Source organism: Typopeltis vanoorti, chromosome 9 (genome assembly GCF_054136105.1).
Source record: "Typopeltis vanoorti isolate ZY-2024b chromosome 9, IOZ_Tvanoo_1.0, whole genome shotgun sequence".
Classification (NCBI taxonomy): domain Eukaryota; kingdom Metazoa; phylum Arthropoda; class Arachnida; order Uropygi; family Thelyphonidae; genus Typopeltis; species Typopeltis vanoorti.
Window position 1 is genome coordinate 49,549,439 of NC_143557.1, and position 17,208 is coordinate 49,566,646.

Genomic DNA, 17,208 nt, shown 5'->3' on the forward strand with positions numbered 1-17,208 from the left:
ATGATCAGCAAGAATCACGTTATATTTTAAGATCTAGAAATAAACATTAAAAGTTTGTTTAGATATAGGTTAAATATTTATAAAAAAATTTTTTTTTTAAAAAAAAAAAATTTTTTTCACAGAAAAATGAAACTGATGTAAAAATAATCATATTAAAAAATTCTGGATATTTTTACGTATTAATTATGCTTGTTAGTTTTGTTTTCATACATGCAGTGTCTGCACTTGTGATGTGCTCGTTATGAAAATGTTATATTAGAAGTAACATGTAAAGAAGTAAAAAAAAAAAAATTGATATACTTACTAAACTGAATATTTGTGCTACTTATAAGAAAGTTTGTTGTGGTTTAAAAATGTTGAATTTTGTGTTTTGTGAAAGACTTTCTCTTAGTGCTAATGGATACAGCGAGTCAGCCATTTTATTGCAGTGCGTAGTTTCTGACTTTTGTGGAGTGCGCATGCTCCCGGAGAGGATTTGATGTGTGATTGACAGCTGACAAGGAAAGCGTTGCGTATCCAAGTAACGGTTGTAAACAAGAGAGCGTTCGGAAGTTTTTAGAACACTGGCCGGTAAATATTCAAGTTGGAAGGAACTTATTTTTTTTTGTACCTTACTTTCTTCACCTAAAGACAAGCTTTCTCCACCCAATCTTCTGGGTATCCTATCCCAGATCCCATGCTCCTATGGTTCGTCTTACTTTGGATGGTCTGGCAGATCTGCAGCCATCCATCATGAAGAACATAAATCTTACATCGAGTACCATGAACTGGAATAGTCTGGCCTAGCAGAACATGCTATTTTGACTAAACAGTTTTTTTTTTTTTTTTTAAGAACAGTAAGCTTCTATATCGAAGTAGATTCCTTATCAAAAACCTATATAAAGTTGAGACATTTCTACACCGACCTAACTTAAACAGATTTGAATCTGTTTAAGTTAGGTATAGGATAAGTTTTATTGCATACCTAATGGAATAGCCTTCGGTTATCCCTTTTATGGGAAATATTATTACATTTTTATACAAATTCCTGATTATTATATTGTTATTATTTTTTTTAATAATTGGGAATTTTACTGACTGTTGTTCTATTAACACTATAGTGGTGCTATTTGGAAATGATTCTTTAATTATGATTTTGTATTGTGTTTCATTTTCAATCTACTCAGGATGCATATGATACATATGCAAAAATTTTATTATTATTATTGCGTAACACCTCCAGGGAGTTCAAAGACTCATCGAGGGACTTACTCTACAACTTTCAGTCTCCACCAACCTCAACTACCTTCACTACACCAACACCATTTAATGCCGACCACCACCACTAGTATTTTCACAGACAATTCACAAACATCCATGTTCAACCAGGAGTTGAACCTGCAGCCTTTCGGCTGGAGAGCAGATATGCTAACCACTCGGCCAACCAGGCTGGCAACTAGAACCAGCTAATTTTACAGATAATAAATTTATTTCACATAATTTTAAGTTTCAAGTTCATGATAAGGTTTATTAATGCACACACACACACCTACAGAAGCTGCAAAAGAGCCAATGAAAGATGAATTCTATAAAAAACTGGAATTAATCCTAGAAAAAATTCCCTGGTAGGATGTAATAATTTTATTAGGTGATTTTAATGCAAAAATTGGAACAGAAGAAATTCATAAAATAAATTATTGGAAACAAAGCCTTCATGAAGAGACCAATATTAATGGAGAAAGATTAATTAATTTGGCCACATCCAGAAATTTAATGATAAGCAGTACTATGTTTATGAGGAATAATATACACCCACAAACATGGAAATCTCCTGATGGTCGTGCATTCAATCAAGTAGACCATATCATAATAAGTAAAAGACAGAAATTACATTCAGAATATCAGAGCTTCAGAGGAGCTGAATGTGATAGGGACCATTTTCTAGTTGGTGCCAAACTTAAGATTAAAATAAACAGTAAATGTTTTTCAGCACATTCAAATCAACTGATGTACAATATTAACAAACTAGATATACAGAAGAGAAAAGAAAATGTGTGAATTAAAACAGAAATTGAAAAATGTTCACCAGGAGAAGAATGAAAATACTGAAAACATCTGGAATCATATCAAGTATAGAATAAAAGTAGCAGCAGAAAACTCAGTTGGAATTCAAAGTAAAATACAGTATGAAAAATGTTCAGTGAAGAATGTGAATGGTCAGTAAAGTAAAAGAAAAAAAAGATAGAGGCACTTGGCTTTATAATCCAGTTGATATTCATGCCGCTTTGAGATACAAAGAGAGCAGCAAGGAAGCCAATAAAATAATAAGACAATAGAAAAGAAAATTTTTTCGTGAACTGAAGAAATCCAGAAATACTTTACAGTAAATAATTCCAGAAAATTTTTCCATGAAACCAAAAAGCAGACCCATATATGAAAACTTTAATATTGGAATTTTATTTCAAAAGCTGCTTTAATATTGGAACTTATGTTCCAATATTAAAGCAGCTATTGAAATAAAATTAGTATATCGACATGGAATTTTGATTTCTGAAAATCTGTCAGGTGTAGAATTTTAAGTTAAAACTTTTAAGTTGATGTTAGAAATTATCAAGTTGAAATTAATCATTCCCACTTACGTCTTTTCTTCATAGCAAAATACTGATTCTAGCTATGAGTGTAAGATTTAATAAACGAAGTAACTTTGCGTATACTTAAGTAAATTTACCTACACATTTAAAAATAATCTTATCTAAAATGAATCATATCAGAATCAAAACAAGATCTGTATAGATTTCTGAGGTCCAAGAAGGTACAAATGGAAGAAACAAAATATTGGAAAAATTGAGATGGTGGTGAAGAAAATGGAGGTTGTGGTTTATCCCCTATCCCCATTTTCTTCTAATATAATACGATAATAATGTATACAGAAAAATTTCAATTCTTGTTGTGAAACAAATGTGAGTTGGAAGATGAAAATAAATGATATACGAGAAAAGATGAAGGGCAGGTTGGGCAATACAAAAAGTGTACTGCATTTTGTGTGGTAAAAGATATTTGTCAAGTTCACTTTCTGTGAACCTTGAAATCCTTTAAAAGGGAAGAACAGCAAAGTTGAAAATGCTTAGGAAGACAAAAGAAGTTCCGAGGTAGATCATACCTGAAGTATGTGTGTGTGTATTTTTATATCTAATAGCTTGTTAGATATAGAAAGATAATGAAAAGCAAAATAAGATTGTCTTGACGGGTTGGACATGTTTTGTAGAGCAAAGTGGGAAAGCATCCAAGAGGAAAGCCAAGAAGATGGTGGGAGTGCTGTAATAAAGTAGTACTTTTGCGAAAATAAAAGTATACCAAAGATAAAATCAGATTGAGAAGGATTGTCTATAAGCTGCTAACCTTGAAATAGATCTGAAAGATCTCTTCTTTGTTGAAGCAGTAATAACTTGTTATTTGTGGCTATTTAATAATATTAAAGTTAAAAATTTTAATGTTATGGTTTGTGTTCACTCTGATGAAGTAATACGTTTTTGAGTACATTATCAACTATTACTGTAACAAGCACACTTGCTCCAGTGAACTGCTGAAGTCTTAGCAAGTGTACTGTAGCAGCAATTTTTTTTTTTTTTTAATCACTATAGCAAACCTATAATTCCGTTCCTTTGGTTCCTATGACTTTGAGAGTTGCCTGCATGTGCATTAAGTATGACTAAAAAAAAAAAAAGTTAATGCGATTCTTTTGGATAAAATTGAAATGTTTATAAAAAATGTATTAAAACACTATTTTATTTTTATTTATATTTATTTTTTTTGAATGTCTTCACAAAAGTAATCTTTTCCCCATAAGTTCCAAATTTATAAATTCTGCTCCTCTAAAACTCATGCTCTCATTTTCACAGGCAGTCTTCTATTTTAGTAGAACACTCTCTATGGAAATTCCTCTAGAAGAGGCAGAAAGACATCTGATAGTGATTAGAGTAAATCTCTGAGAGAGTTATATCATCATTTAATTGAATTTCCTTCTCTTGGATTTTAGGGAGATTTTTTGTGCACCACTCCAAATTTGAAAACATTCTTCTAGTGTTGGACAGATTTGAATTTTATAGTGTTAGCAGTTTTATACAGGTGCGAGTTGAATAGAAAAGGATACCAGAAGTTAAAGAGGGTATGGATGCAATATATTTGTACCAGGAAGGGCTACAGATCTAAGTTGGCTCAAGAAAAACAATTAGATCTTATCTAGAAATCTGTGTATTATCTGTAAATTGAAGACAGATCTTTTCTTGTGTTTTGGTAGGTAGCACTGAAATTCACTTTGTTTTCCTTCTCCCCACTGGAAAATAGTGAAGTGATTAGAGTTTAAGGCATTGTTTAGGAAGATCTTGAAGTTTGGAATTATTGTGCACTACACTAGCTTGTCAATTAAAGAAGAGGATTGGAGAATGCTGCTACAAGTATGCTGAGGAGGAAGAGGAGGTAGTGTCATTTGCATCCTTTCCTAGAAAACTTTGTAGCAAACTCTAGCAATAACCTTAGTCATTAGAGCTATTTAATGTTATAGAATTTTTAAATTAACAATGATTTTATTTGCTATGAATGTTCATTATATTTATATCTGCAAATCTACATTTTTAGGTCCATATTATAAATATCGCACATACTGGGATATGTTTCATGCCCCATATATTTCTAGTATCCCATATGCAAAGTTTCTGAAGCAAAGAGTGTGGGTGGTTCCCTTATATCTTTTATTGTTTCTTATCTCCAATTATATTTTTCCTCTTGAGGTGAGTGATCTTTAAGATAATTCTTTTAAATTAAGAATTTAAAATAATTTTGTTTGTTTAAAACCTGCTTTTAAAATATTTTATAGCAGGGTTTCCCAAATTGTGTTCTGCAGAAAGTGAATAAGTGTTCTGTGATGGCAGTGATCAAGCTGTATATTTTTAAACATGGAAATAATTTGGGAAAGGGAATACCGCTGTTTATGACTGGTCATAAAAATTGCCTGCAAGCCGATTACAACAATGGGTGGTGTATCCTCTGTTCTCAAAACTGAACGAAATAACATCTGTGTTGCAAATGTTAGTGACCAATCAGCAAGGAAGTATAAAGAAAATTTTTCCACTGAAATTGAAGATCAAGGTAGTCTGTATCTGGTTCTCAGATCTAGTAATATTGAATACTTTCTTCGCAAGTTCATATTGTAGGGTGAAAGTACTTGTTTCGAAACCATAGTACCCTGATTTTTTAAAAGTAATATGCCTACAGATTTAAATTTTAATATGAATAAGAGACAAGGGACTTTGTTTAATTTTGGTGTTAAGAAATCTCTTACTGAAGGTGTTTGTGATGCAACAGATAGTGATTCATCCACCTCCAGCCTACAAAGCAATCTCCAGGATGTACAAAAGGAGGGGAAAAATACCAGCACACAGGAGAAAAAGTCTGCATTCACTCGTAAGTACTTATAATAATATTATAAATTTTCAGTGATCAGAATGGGATATGTCGATGAAAATCAGCACAAAATAATTTAATGATGTTGGCCTGAGGAAACCACAATATGCTACAAGATATGCTTCCTTTTTTCATTAGTCCAGTGATTGATAACTGATTTAAATGTAATTTTATATTTGTCAACATGTCACACTGTATACATAAGTGTACTAATACTCTTTATGATTATGCCATAATTAATTATTAATACATTACAAAATAACAAAGGTGTTTCGTGAAAGTTTCAGAATTTGTGAAGTGTTCTGTTCCGTCATAAGAAAAATCTGGGAAATGTTGGTTTATAGTCTGATTGACAAATATTGGCCAGTCACATTTGAGATTATATAGAAAATGGTGAGCATAATTTAACTCTACTGTGAAATTGGTGATTTATCTTTTTTGTGTGTGTGTGCATGCATAATAGTGTATTGCTGCTAATTTTTGTATATCTATAATATTTGGTATATTTCCTGATATTTTGTCGAAATACTTTCATATTAAAGTAGCATCATAAAATGGTGCCAGAAAGCTCATGTCTGCAGAGTAAATAAAGAGGCTTGTCTCAATGAACAGAATCATGCCATTTCAGAATATCTAATGAGGTTACTGAGTATGAATTAACTTTGGAAATATCTAGACTAAATAAATTATTTGACAGATGATGAGAGAATTGAAAAAAGCCAAAAAAAGTAATTAGAGAGACATCAGAAGCATATGAAAGATGAACAGCAAAAAGAGAAACAAGCACTGAATTCTGAATTAGGTAAGTAATTGTATAATGATAATCAGGTAGGTAAAATTGATTATAAAAAGAATATTTTGTGGTATAGAGATTCATTTGTAAAACCTGCAGTTAATGACTGTGCTACTACTTCCAGTTTTTTAGTGCTAAAATCAAAATGTCTTCTTCCTTTTTTTTTTTTTCGTATTAAGCCTATTGGCCTGTTACAGAGCTATCCTAAGCCCTTTCAAGCCGTACCCATCCCAAGGATAAGGTGGCTAGCCCTATGCCTCCCAGTGTGTCCTATGTCTGTAGATGCTTGAGTTCACGGGGCCGGTTTGCCTACTTGCAGGAGGAAAAACTCCACATAAACTGGGGAGAAAAACCCTGTAGTCCACACCCAAGACTAGCTAACTTGGCTTTGTCTGAAAAAGATCCTAAGCTCCTCACATCAACGGCAGGAATCGAACCCAGGACACTCCTTTCCCAGGCATATAGTTGCGAATCGCATAGCCACTGGGCTAACCATACAAACATCAAAAACTCAATGAATAGAATTAAAAAGCAGAAAAGAAGAGCAAAAGAGGTGGTAATTGGGGCAGGAACAATATGAGAGAGGATATGAAAGGATTGTTTGAAGAAGAAAGAGTTAAGATTGAGAAAGTAAAAATCATTAGTATATTATCTAGATATGATAGTATTACGTTAAGAAGGGTTGTGATGGCAAACAATTCAGTGTTAGAAAGAATGTTTGAGTTTTTTAATATCTGGGTGTGCAGTATCCACAGAATAGCAGTTTCACTGACATTATATTTTTGCATTTATTCCTGTTACCCCAAATTGTTTGCTGGCTTTGTGTGATTCCTAATAAACACAATATACTAACGTTCATGAAGAGGAGACATTTTACTGTGCAAACATTGTATCACGTGTTTATAGAAACTGCATCACCTGCTATAACCATGTTTCTGGTAATTAAATTTTAATGCCTATTTGAACAGGAATAATAGCACAATAATTGTCACAAATAACGAAGAAGGTAATATAACATTTTTATTTTTGATTAATATTTGAGTCTTTTTAGTACAAGATGTGACATACAAATGTGACAAATTTGCAAACATTTAAAAATGGAGTAGACATTGATATTCTCACTGAAAAAACAAATACTGGTATCAAAATTTAGTTCAACTACATAGTTTCACTAACATTCAAAGCTAAAATAATGCAAAACACATCTCCTTGCAGATATGTATACTGTTATGCATTAAGGGAAGGGCCACTACCTAGACTAGTTTCGACCTTTATTGAGGTCTCTTCAGTGGGAGCCAGGCCCAAGTGGAGATATCAGGCAGAAATATTAGCAAAGTCGTCTCCTCCTATAAGAGCTGCCAAACGGTGTGCCACCTTTTTATTAAATTACTCTGGATTTAGAGAAAGATGTTGAAAGTTTATTTTTCACTTTGTCAGACTATAATAAATTTAGTTTAATCCTTTATCCAAGTGTGTGCAAACAAAGTTTGCTCCTGAAAGTATCTTCAGGACTAGGGTAAGGTGGTACAACACCGGGAAACTCCTTGCAAAGGTGGAGCAAGCCACCAACACTCCTATCTCAGTATCTCCCATAATGCAAAACACATCTCCTTGCAGATATGTATAATGTTATGCATTAAGGGAGGGGCCACTACCTTAGCTTGCTCGACCTTTCCAACGAGTTGCCTGGTGTTGTACCACTTTACCCCGGTCCTGAAGATACTTTCAGGTGCAAACTTTGTTTGCACACACTTGGATAAAGGATTAAACTAAATTTATTATAGTCTGACCAAGTGAAAAATAACCTTTCAACATCTTTCTTTAAATCCAGAGTAATTTAATAAAAAGGTGGCACACCGTTTGGTATCTCCACTTGGGCCTGGCTCCCACTGAAGAGACCTCAATAAAGGTCGAAACTAGTCTGGGTAGTGGTCCCTCCTTTAGTGCATCATACATATCTGCAAGGATATGTGTTTTGCATTATGGGAGATACTGAGATAGGAGTGTTGGTAGCTTGCTCCACCTTTGCAAGGAGTCGCCCGGTGTTGTACCACTTTAGCCCAGTCCTGAAGATACTTTCAGGCGCAAACTTTGTTTGCACACGCTTGGATAAAGGATTAAACTAAATTTATTATGGTAAGGGACAGAGTAATCCTGAAAGATGCAGTTCCTCATTATGATAAAGTGGTCTCTGATAGTAGGCAGCAATTCTAAAATTTTCTGGTACACTTGTGTATTCATTGAACCTTTTATGAAATGCAAGCAACCAACACCATGATTATGTGCAGCCCCAGATTATCTGACTGACTGATAATTTGACTGTTGACACCAGACAGTCAGTATTGTTTTTTTCCTTGATTATCTTCGAACTGTGTCTGCCATTGGCACCCTGCAAGTTAAACACTTTTCGTCAGAAAAATTAGTCTTTTCTACTGATCAGGGGTCTATTCAGTATGCTCTTTGCACCAATTTAACCAAGCCAGTGTAATTTCTTTTTGGTTGTTAAGAGCTTCTTTTTCGGGTACCTAGCCATCAGTCCCTGTCGAATTACTCCTCTTCTTTCATTTCACCGGATGGCATAAGCTAATGTTTGAGGCAGAGCTGCTTTAGAACTTGATCTTGGCATGGTGTGGACAGTGGCTTTCTTCCTGTCCCTTTCTTCCTTTCAGCAGATCTGGTTTCCTCCACTTTTGACAGCAGCCATACTACAGTAGATTGAATACAGGACATCCTTTTAGCTATTTCAAGTGAGGCCTTCTGCATTCATGCTTAAATCATACTTTTTCTGTGAGATGTTAACTGCATGTAACTAGCCAAAGTGATCTCAGCACAAAAATGTGAGAACTTGCTCTTGCTGTCTATTTATAGCATAAAAAATTCTGATACAATAGCAGCAATTATTACATTATATAGAAACCTGTGGGAATCAGATGTTGCAGTACAACAAAATATCTAATAATAAACCAATAAAAATGACCATTCAACTACTAAAAACTATTTATGTAAGGTAATGTGGTTCTATGAACATGAGTATAATATTCATTTGTCAATATTTTATATTAAAGCTTATTAAGATATAATTTATTTTAATTAAAATAAATTAAAAATTGTTAATTTTATTATTAATTTTAATTAAATTTAAGTGCATTAATATTAATTCTTAAAATAAAAATTACAAAAAAACTCATCTTCAATTGAAAAAGTCCATAAAAAATTGGCAGTAAGAGAGGGTGGTGGGTGGGAACTATGAAAATTAAATGAATATGAAACATCAACATCAAATATCGTGTACATCCTCCCTGCCCCCCCCCCCCTTGGGGAAGGGGGTGATGTACATGATATTATGATAGTACTACATGAAAAAGTTGCATCATTACTAGCTTCCTATCAACAAACTATGGTACCAAATGATTGTACAACATGAGCATGAAACCAATCCGGATCATAACTCAATAAATTATTCAGCCACCAGTCTCCGTGCGATAAATATGCTGGATATTATCAACATGTTTTGCATCCACAAATGTCTAAAGCAATAATAATTATCTATACAATAGAAAAATAATTATTTTAATATACAGGAATACCTCGATTATCGCGGTTATTGTTGCCACGAAAAATACTGCAATAATCGAATCCGTGATAATCGGGATAAATAATGTGTGTAAAATGGGTGATTATTGCCAAGTATTTTTCAAATCTATTAATTAAATTTTATATATGAAGTAAAAAGAAATGTGTTAAATGTGTTAAGTAAAAAATGAAGGTTCATTTAGAAAAACAAGATTATTCTTTAATTTTTATTTATATATAAGGAATACATACCGTACATACAATTATTCTTTCTTGGCATAGAGTTGTCTGGTGGAATTTTTTCTTTCTTTTTTCTTCATATAAAATTCGGCAGCAACGGATGGAATTTTCAATTTCCTGATGAACTTTCATCGATTGCTCGAGATTAGGATCGCCGTTCAAGATTTTTTTTCTTTCAAATTTTCAGCAATTCTAAACATTTTGTCCATTTCTTTGAGGGTAAATTCCTTTAGCGCCACGTCAATTTGTTCGTCATTATCATCGATTTGAGCATTGTAAGGCTTGTTCTCTCGCAGTTAATTAGGTCTTCATCATCCAGCTCCTTATCATGTGACCGAAGCAGGTCCTGAACATCACCTTTTTCAATTTCTTTTAGTCCTAGATCGAATCCAAGCTTAGTTATGTCATTGATAACACAGGTTACTTCATTTTCAAATCCTTTAAAATCATTTGCATAATGAGGAATAATCTTTTGCCATGCCACCCTCAGGTTGCTAGACGTTACTTCACTCCATGCTTCCTTGACATTCTCAATGCAATTTTTGATATTGAATGCCTTCCAGAATTCTGTCGAAGTCATAGCTTCATCTCCTATAGTCTTTTCTATTGCTTGTGAAAAAGTTCTTAGGTAATGCCTTAAAGGATACGATTACACCTTGATCCGTTGGCTGGATGATGGAAGTGGTATTAGGTAGTAAATAAATAACTTTTACATTTTTGCACAAATCATTCAGTGCTGTTGGATGACTAGGTGCATTATCTAATATCAACAAGATTTTAAAATCAAGATTTAATGACTTGCAGTGCCTTTCATCTTCAGGACAAAAACAGTTTTTAAACCAATCCTCAAAAATAGTTTTTGTCATCTAAGCTTTTCTATTGAATCTCCAATGAACAGGGAGAAAATTTTTATCTAAACTTGTAAGCGGGCAAGGATTTTGTGAACGATAAATAAAGAGAGGCTTCATCTTGTAATCTCCAGAAGCGTTGCCACATAGTAAAAATGTTACATGCTCCTTCGGCTGTGATTTTTCATTTTTTGCTAAAAATGTTTTAGGGAGTGTTTTAGGAACTTGCACAGAAAGTTTCGTCCACTACTGATGCCGAATCATTTTCGCTTTCTAATTGTTTTCTTTTTAAAGTTCAAATTCAATGCTTTTGTTTTTAGTCATTTGACTAAGAGGAATTCTCTTTTGGTTACAATCATCTATCTACATTGACAATAGCATTTGCATTTCAATCATAAGATGGCTTCTGTTTCTCGTAGTTTGAGACCCAGACGAGATCAATGCACTGTGTCCTAGTCCCTGTCTAAAATATGGCTAGCAGTTGATTCATTTAGACCATACTCTTGCAGTTTTGGCTTTGGTTATGCCTGCTTCATACTTATTTATCATATGCAACTTACCTTCTAAACTGATCACTCTACGTTTCTTCTTGGTAGCTGTAGACTTTATATCATCTTTGTTTCTTTTAGCATTCATTGTAGGGGTAAATAAGAAGAGAAATAAATATCCACATGTACTTCAGGCAAAGGCAGACAGCTACTGGTGAGTGGCAAGCAGGTGCCATCGGATAAAAACGAAGCTCTACAAGAGAGCAATACCTGGAAAGTGGCAACTCGAACTGGTTGCATATGTAGTGGGCTACATCTCGCGGCTGCGATAATTCGAATTTGGAGTGCAATAATTGGAATTTTGGTATCAAATTATAAACCGCTATAATCATGGGATAAACCCTTTATTATCGCGGTTTTGAATCCCACTGTTTGCGATTGTCTTTAGGTGGGAGATAATTTCATTGTCCAGTTCACGACTACCACTGCACTTATTGAAGTCCTGAAATTGCTTGAAAAGTTCCATGTTTGGTTCTCTAGAGCAGAGTTTTGGATTATATAAAAAAATAAATAAAAAGTACAAAACAATAATAACAACTTTAGCTTGTCCAAGGTAAAGATTGTAAGACTACAGGCTTACAATCTTTCCTGGGTGAGAGTGATAAAAAAAAAAAAAGAGGTTTTACCGAAGTAGTACTTTTAAATCACTGGTGATATTGATATAATATGGATCTATGTTGTCTAAGAAGTGTTTTTTTAATTTTGATATAGATGCACGTTCATAAGGTGAGACAAATCTTTGTGCTTCACCTTGTGAATGTACTTGTCCATGATGGCCTGTTACTTTCAGGCCGAAGTATTTGCAGTAATAAAATTATTACTATTAATTCCAGTGAATAAGTGTTTTTAATAACAATTTATTACCAACACACACACAACCTTAATCATAAAATAATTGAAGCATACATGCTTATTAATTTATTTAATATGTTAATGAACAAGATCTTAGAAGTGCCTTTGATCATCATAATCATTTGATGTAGCTAATTTAAAGTCATGATAGGCTTGCAATGCCTTGACTACCCAGTGGCGTAGCTGGGGGGGGGGGGTCTGTCCCGCGCAGTGCTTTGAACCTTTCTGAACTTTTGCAGTTAATTCTAAAATACAGTCTCAAGAATTCAGTTCCAAATATTGTAATACTACTGCTAATTTTCCTCACAATTACTGTAAATGTTGCTAGTCGTGAGAGGAGTTTTTCTAAATAAAATTGATTAAGAATTACTGACATTACAGTGTATGCTGAAAAGCAAGAAAATTAACATTTTAGAATGTTGAAATGAAAGTTTTACTTCAAAAATGAACAGAGTGTTTTAATTTATTTCTCTCTACGTCGTTTTGACTTTTTGTAGTATTTTTGGTGTGTATTGAGAAGGAGTGGCAAACTCAGGGACCTCCCCGGGTGGCAAAAGCTGTAGCTACGCCACTGTGACTACCTTCATACCTCTACAAGATATTCAGTTTTGTCTCACTATCATTCTTATTCATGAGTAGCAGTGCATCTACTCGTATATATATCATTTGGAACTTGCCATTATTATTGAATTTTCTGTAAGTCTTGATTGATATGAAGTACTACTAGTCTGCATTTACATGACTAGATTATAGCATCCTGTGTAATTTGATCCATCCTATATTAATTCATTACACCACTCGCATTTTTTTTTTGTATTTCACACCCGCAAAAGGTAAACTATAGTGCATTAGTTTTTTAGATGTGGCTAAGAGAGATTTTTTATTTTATCTTACAGCCCTAAGATAGTGGTTTCACCCTAGGTGAGGAAAGTTATCTCCCACCTTAAAGACATTCACAACCATCCATGCCCATGGCACAATTTGAACCCACACCCTGTTGGTTTGGAAGTATGTTACTCACTTAGCCAATCAGGCTTGCATTTGCTTTAATTCTTGGTTACTTACATATTTTAAAACAAACACATCCTTTTCCCTGTACATAGCTTTGGTTTTATTGGAAAATTCCAGCCTTCAAACAGAAAGCTGTTATTCTCTTATCCTGTGAGCAAGTGCAATACAAGACAGCTCATCTGAACATGATATGAATGTGTTAAATGATGAATATAACATCAAAATAGAGATGTTTGAAATGCACACCAAAAAAAAAAAAAAAAAATCAAATTATATTTTTTCCTTTAGCCATGTAATCATTATAATATTTTTCCATGAAAGTACTGACAATTCTAGATAATAGGTATTTTTAGAAAACCAGGTTTGAGCCTTTTTACATATACCTCTAAAAAGCAAGAGGGTGGAGTGTCATGTTTTTTTTTTTTTTTTAATAAAAGTGGTTCATTAACTTTTTATCATCAGTTTTATATTGTATAGAACTCATATGTAATTTTGAACTGGCTATAAATAATTTATATGAAAATAATTAAATACCATAATTTCTTCCATAAGTTTGTAATGTGCAAATTTGTTCATACATGATAAATAGTGGAATAAATCACCAAAGTGCAAAATCCGTTCTGCTCATAAGCAATTTTTCGCAGATATGTTTTATGCTACTGAGTAACACCAAATGAACACAACACACCTCAACTTTTCTTCCTCTCTCTCTCTCTCACCCATCTTTGTTGCCCTATGAGTGGATGTGCTGTGCTGTTCTCATGAGATTGCATACATTTAAGTATTTAATGCAGTATCGCAAATGTGAGTAAGCATCCTGTTATATCCAACTAGTGAATGAAAAAAAGCCTCAAGTGTTGAAGATAAGCTTGAAAGTAAAGAGAACATGAAATATTGGGAGAGCAACATGCTTAAAGTAATCCTTAAAGTAATATTGGGAGAGCAACATGCTTAATGTGGTTAGTAAAAATAAAAGAAACTTGTTGAACAGGAACAACTACCAGTGCTGTAAAGTCATTTAGAACAAGGCCTACAGAAATACAGTATTTATTGGAGTACTGTATTTATTTATTAGGAATTAAAAATGTTCAAAACTATAATGGCATTATAATAAATTTAGTTTAATTCTTTACCCAAGTGTAGGCAAACAAAGTTTGCACGTGAAGTAGTTCAGGACTGAGGCAACTCTTAGCAAAGGTGGACCAAGCTCTCATCACTCCTTGTCTCAGTATCTCCCATAATGCAAAGCACATCTCATTGCAGATATGTATAATGATATGCATTAAGGGAAGGGCCACTACCCAGACCGGTTTCGACCTTTATTGAGGTCTTTTGTATTGAGTACTGGTAGTTGTTCCCGAACAAGTTTTTCATAGCATTGCCTTTGGGGCTGCACAATGCGATTTCCTTTAAGCATGATAAAAGTACCATAAAGTGCACTGTGGTTATGAACAGTGCTCTTCTAAAGGAAATTCACTAGAGCAAACTATCAACTCTGACAAATTATTCTGGGAGCCTGTGAGTTTGATGTAGTGAGAGTTGATTGAATTGTGCATTTTAAAGTGAAGTTAAGAAAAATCAGGGAAGTGGATTTCTTTATTTTTGCAAATACCATATATAATGAGAACATTGTGAATGGTTTCTGCCTCTTTTTCTTTGTAATTATATGAAAAGTATCAAAAGTTGATTTTAAATTTATGATTTTTATATAATTTTAAATTCATTTTACATTTAATTCAAACAGTTGTCTCTGAATTATGACAAATGTTTTACTTTATTATTATTATTATTATATATAATTTATTTATTTATTTATTTTTTTTTTTTTGTGATAGTATGCATCATCGCAGGAAATCACATATGAGCCATTTTGGTATTGTGTTTTCTACATGACTCCTCTGTTTTTCAATTTCCGGATGCGCATCTATACTGGCTTTGTGCTAGGTGAATGCGTTTGCTTAATGGCAGGCTTAGGAATATATCCTGCTTTAAGCTCACCTCAGCCAGGATCTGGACCTACTAATTTTGATCAGCTTAAAGAAATGTGAGTATTTATATTATACTTAAGTAAATAAGTTTCATATCACAAGTGAAATTCATTTGAATAAACAGGCTATAAACCTAACTAGATTAGTTAATCATGTTTATTAAAGTAAAAAAAAAGTTACTTATAATAGTAATTTAAAAATAAATTTTTACATTTACATAACTATTGTTATTAAGATCTTAAATTATGCATTCAATTACTTTTTTTAAACAAAAACGCTATATATTTGATAAGTGTATAGAATTTTCGATAACAGAAATAGCAAAGACAGCATTAGTTTTATAAGTTATCATGCATTTATTAAAACTAATAAATGCATGATACCAAAAATTGCAGTAGAAGTATACTAAACCAGCCAGTTAATTAATTTATCAGCTCACTGATATTTTTCTGGATTCCAAACCACATCTTAAGAGTACAAATTGCATCTGTGGTATGCACAAGGTATTCAATTAGATTTCTGCAAGAACAATTAAAATAGTTATGAAAATAACTAATGTCCTGTTAAGGTGCCTTCTAGAGACTATATAAAAATAAAGTTAATTCAGAGAGGTCAAGTTAAATATGGTTCTGAATGACTGTCTCCCAGATATGCAAGAGGATGAAGCCGATCCTTCATTATATCTGTAAAGAGCAGTTGAAAATACAAACACGAGTTACTGACTTTACATATGACATGTTAGTTTCCCTTCACTACTTGATAATTGGTACAGAAATTAGAAAAAAAATTAAATTATGAAAGGATATATAATATCATGATTTCAATTATCAGAAGTTGAAAACCTGATTTAGATAATTAAATCTCAATTATCTAAATTCATGAGATCTCTTGTTCACTGCAGTGTCTGGTGAATTGTGGCATCTAGTCACAGTATCTAATTACAATGAAAAAATGACACACTGATATGAATTACCTACATAACTACCCACAACAGCATCAATGCTATTTTAAGCCTCACTATTGCACATTACTCCTCCTCATGGACCACTGCCTGAGGAGGTTTGCATTCTCTGTACATATGATACAGTTTTCAAGGCATAATTTTCAGAAATGTTTCTTTTTGACCCCTAATGTGAGAATACTCAGAACATATGAAAAACTACAAGAGATGGAGAAAATACCCGAAAATGTGAAATGAACAACTTCAACCTCACAGAAATGGAGAAACTGGGAGCAGATAATTGACTGGAGGAGTAGAAACTTGTTCTGTCATGTTGGAGAAAACAAAGGTCATTATAGAGTAGGATTCTTGAGCAAACAAAAAATGGAAACCAGACATAACAGAACTAAAGAGATAAGATACTCTGAATGTGTGGCTTTTTTGAGAATTAAAACATTTGAAGGTACAGTAATGAGCATAATTCAGGTCTGTTTTCAGTGATACTGAAGTTGATGAATTATACAACATAGTAGATGCTGCAAAATTGAAGGTAGTCACACTCATTTGATGGTATGGAAGATTTCATTGCCTCAATAGGAAAGAGAGTTTCATTTGAGAAGATTGGACCACATGGCTGTAGTCTAATCTTCTCAAATATCCAAGATAAATGTTCTTTTTTTCTCATCTGTCAGATGATGGATTGAGTCCCCTATGAACAAATGTTTGCCATCTGGTTCTATCTCTGGCCATTTCTGTCATCTATCTGAAGCTCAATAATTGTGACATTTCCTTCAAAGACTCTAGCCAAGTTCTTTTTGGTCTGCCTCTTGATCGTCTTTCTCCAATTATTCCATTCAGCTGTTTAAGAATTATAGTTATGATATCTTCTCTGTAGTTTGATTCATGTTTGACTTGCTCATTTGTTTTGTGTTCTGACCATTGGGCCTTATTTATTTTTCCTTAAGCATTTCATTTT

The 17,208-nt window shown here is 33.3% G+C and overlaps 1 protein-coding gene across 3 annotated transcripts in view; it reads left to right on the top strand.

The window, feature by feature from the left end:
• frj (membrane bound O-acyltransferase domain containing farjavit) overlaps positions 1–17,208 on the top strand; it is a 158,735-nt gene that overhangs the window by 106,622 nt on the left and 34,905 nt on the right. For all 3 annotated transcript variants that reach the window (XM_090398599.1, XM_090398600.1, XM_090398601.1), the window contains 2 exons: positions 4,615–4,766; positions 15,140–15,348. In XM_090398599.1, coding sequence (XP_090254725.1) covers positions 4,615–4,766; positions 15,140–15,348 — 361 coding nt within the window. The remainder of the gene's footprint in view (positions 1–4,614; positions 4,767–15,139; positions 15,349–17,208) is intronic.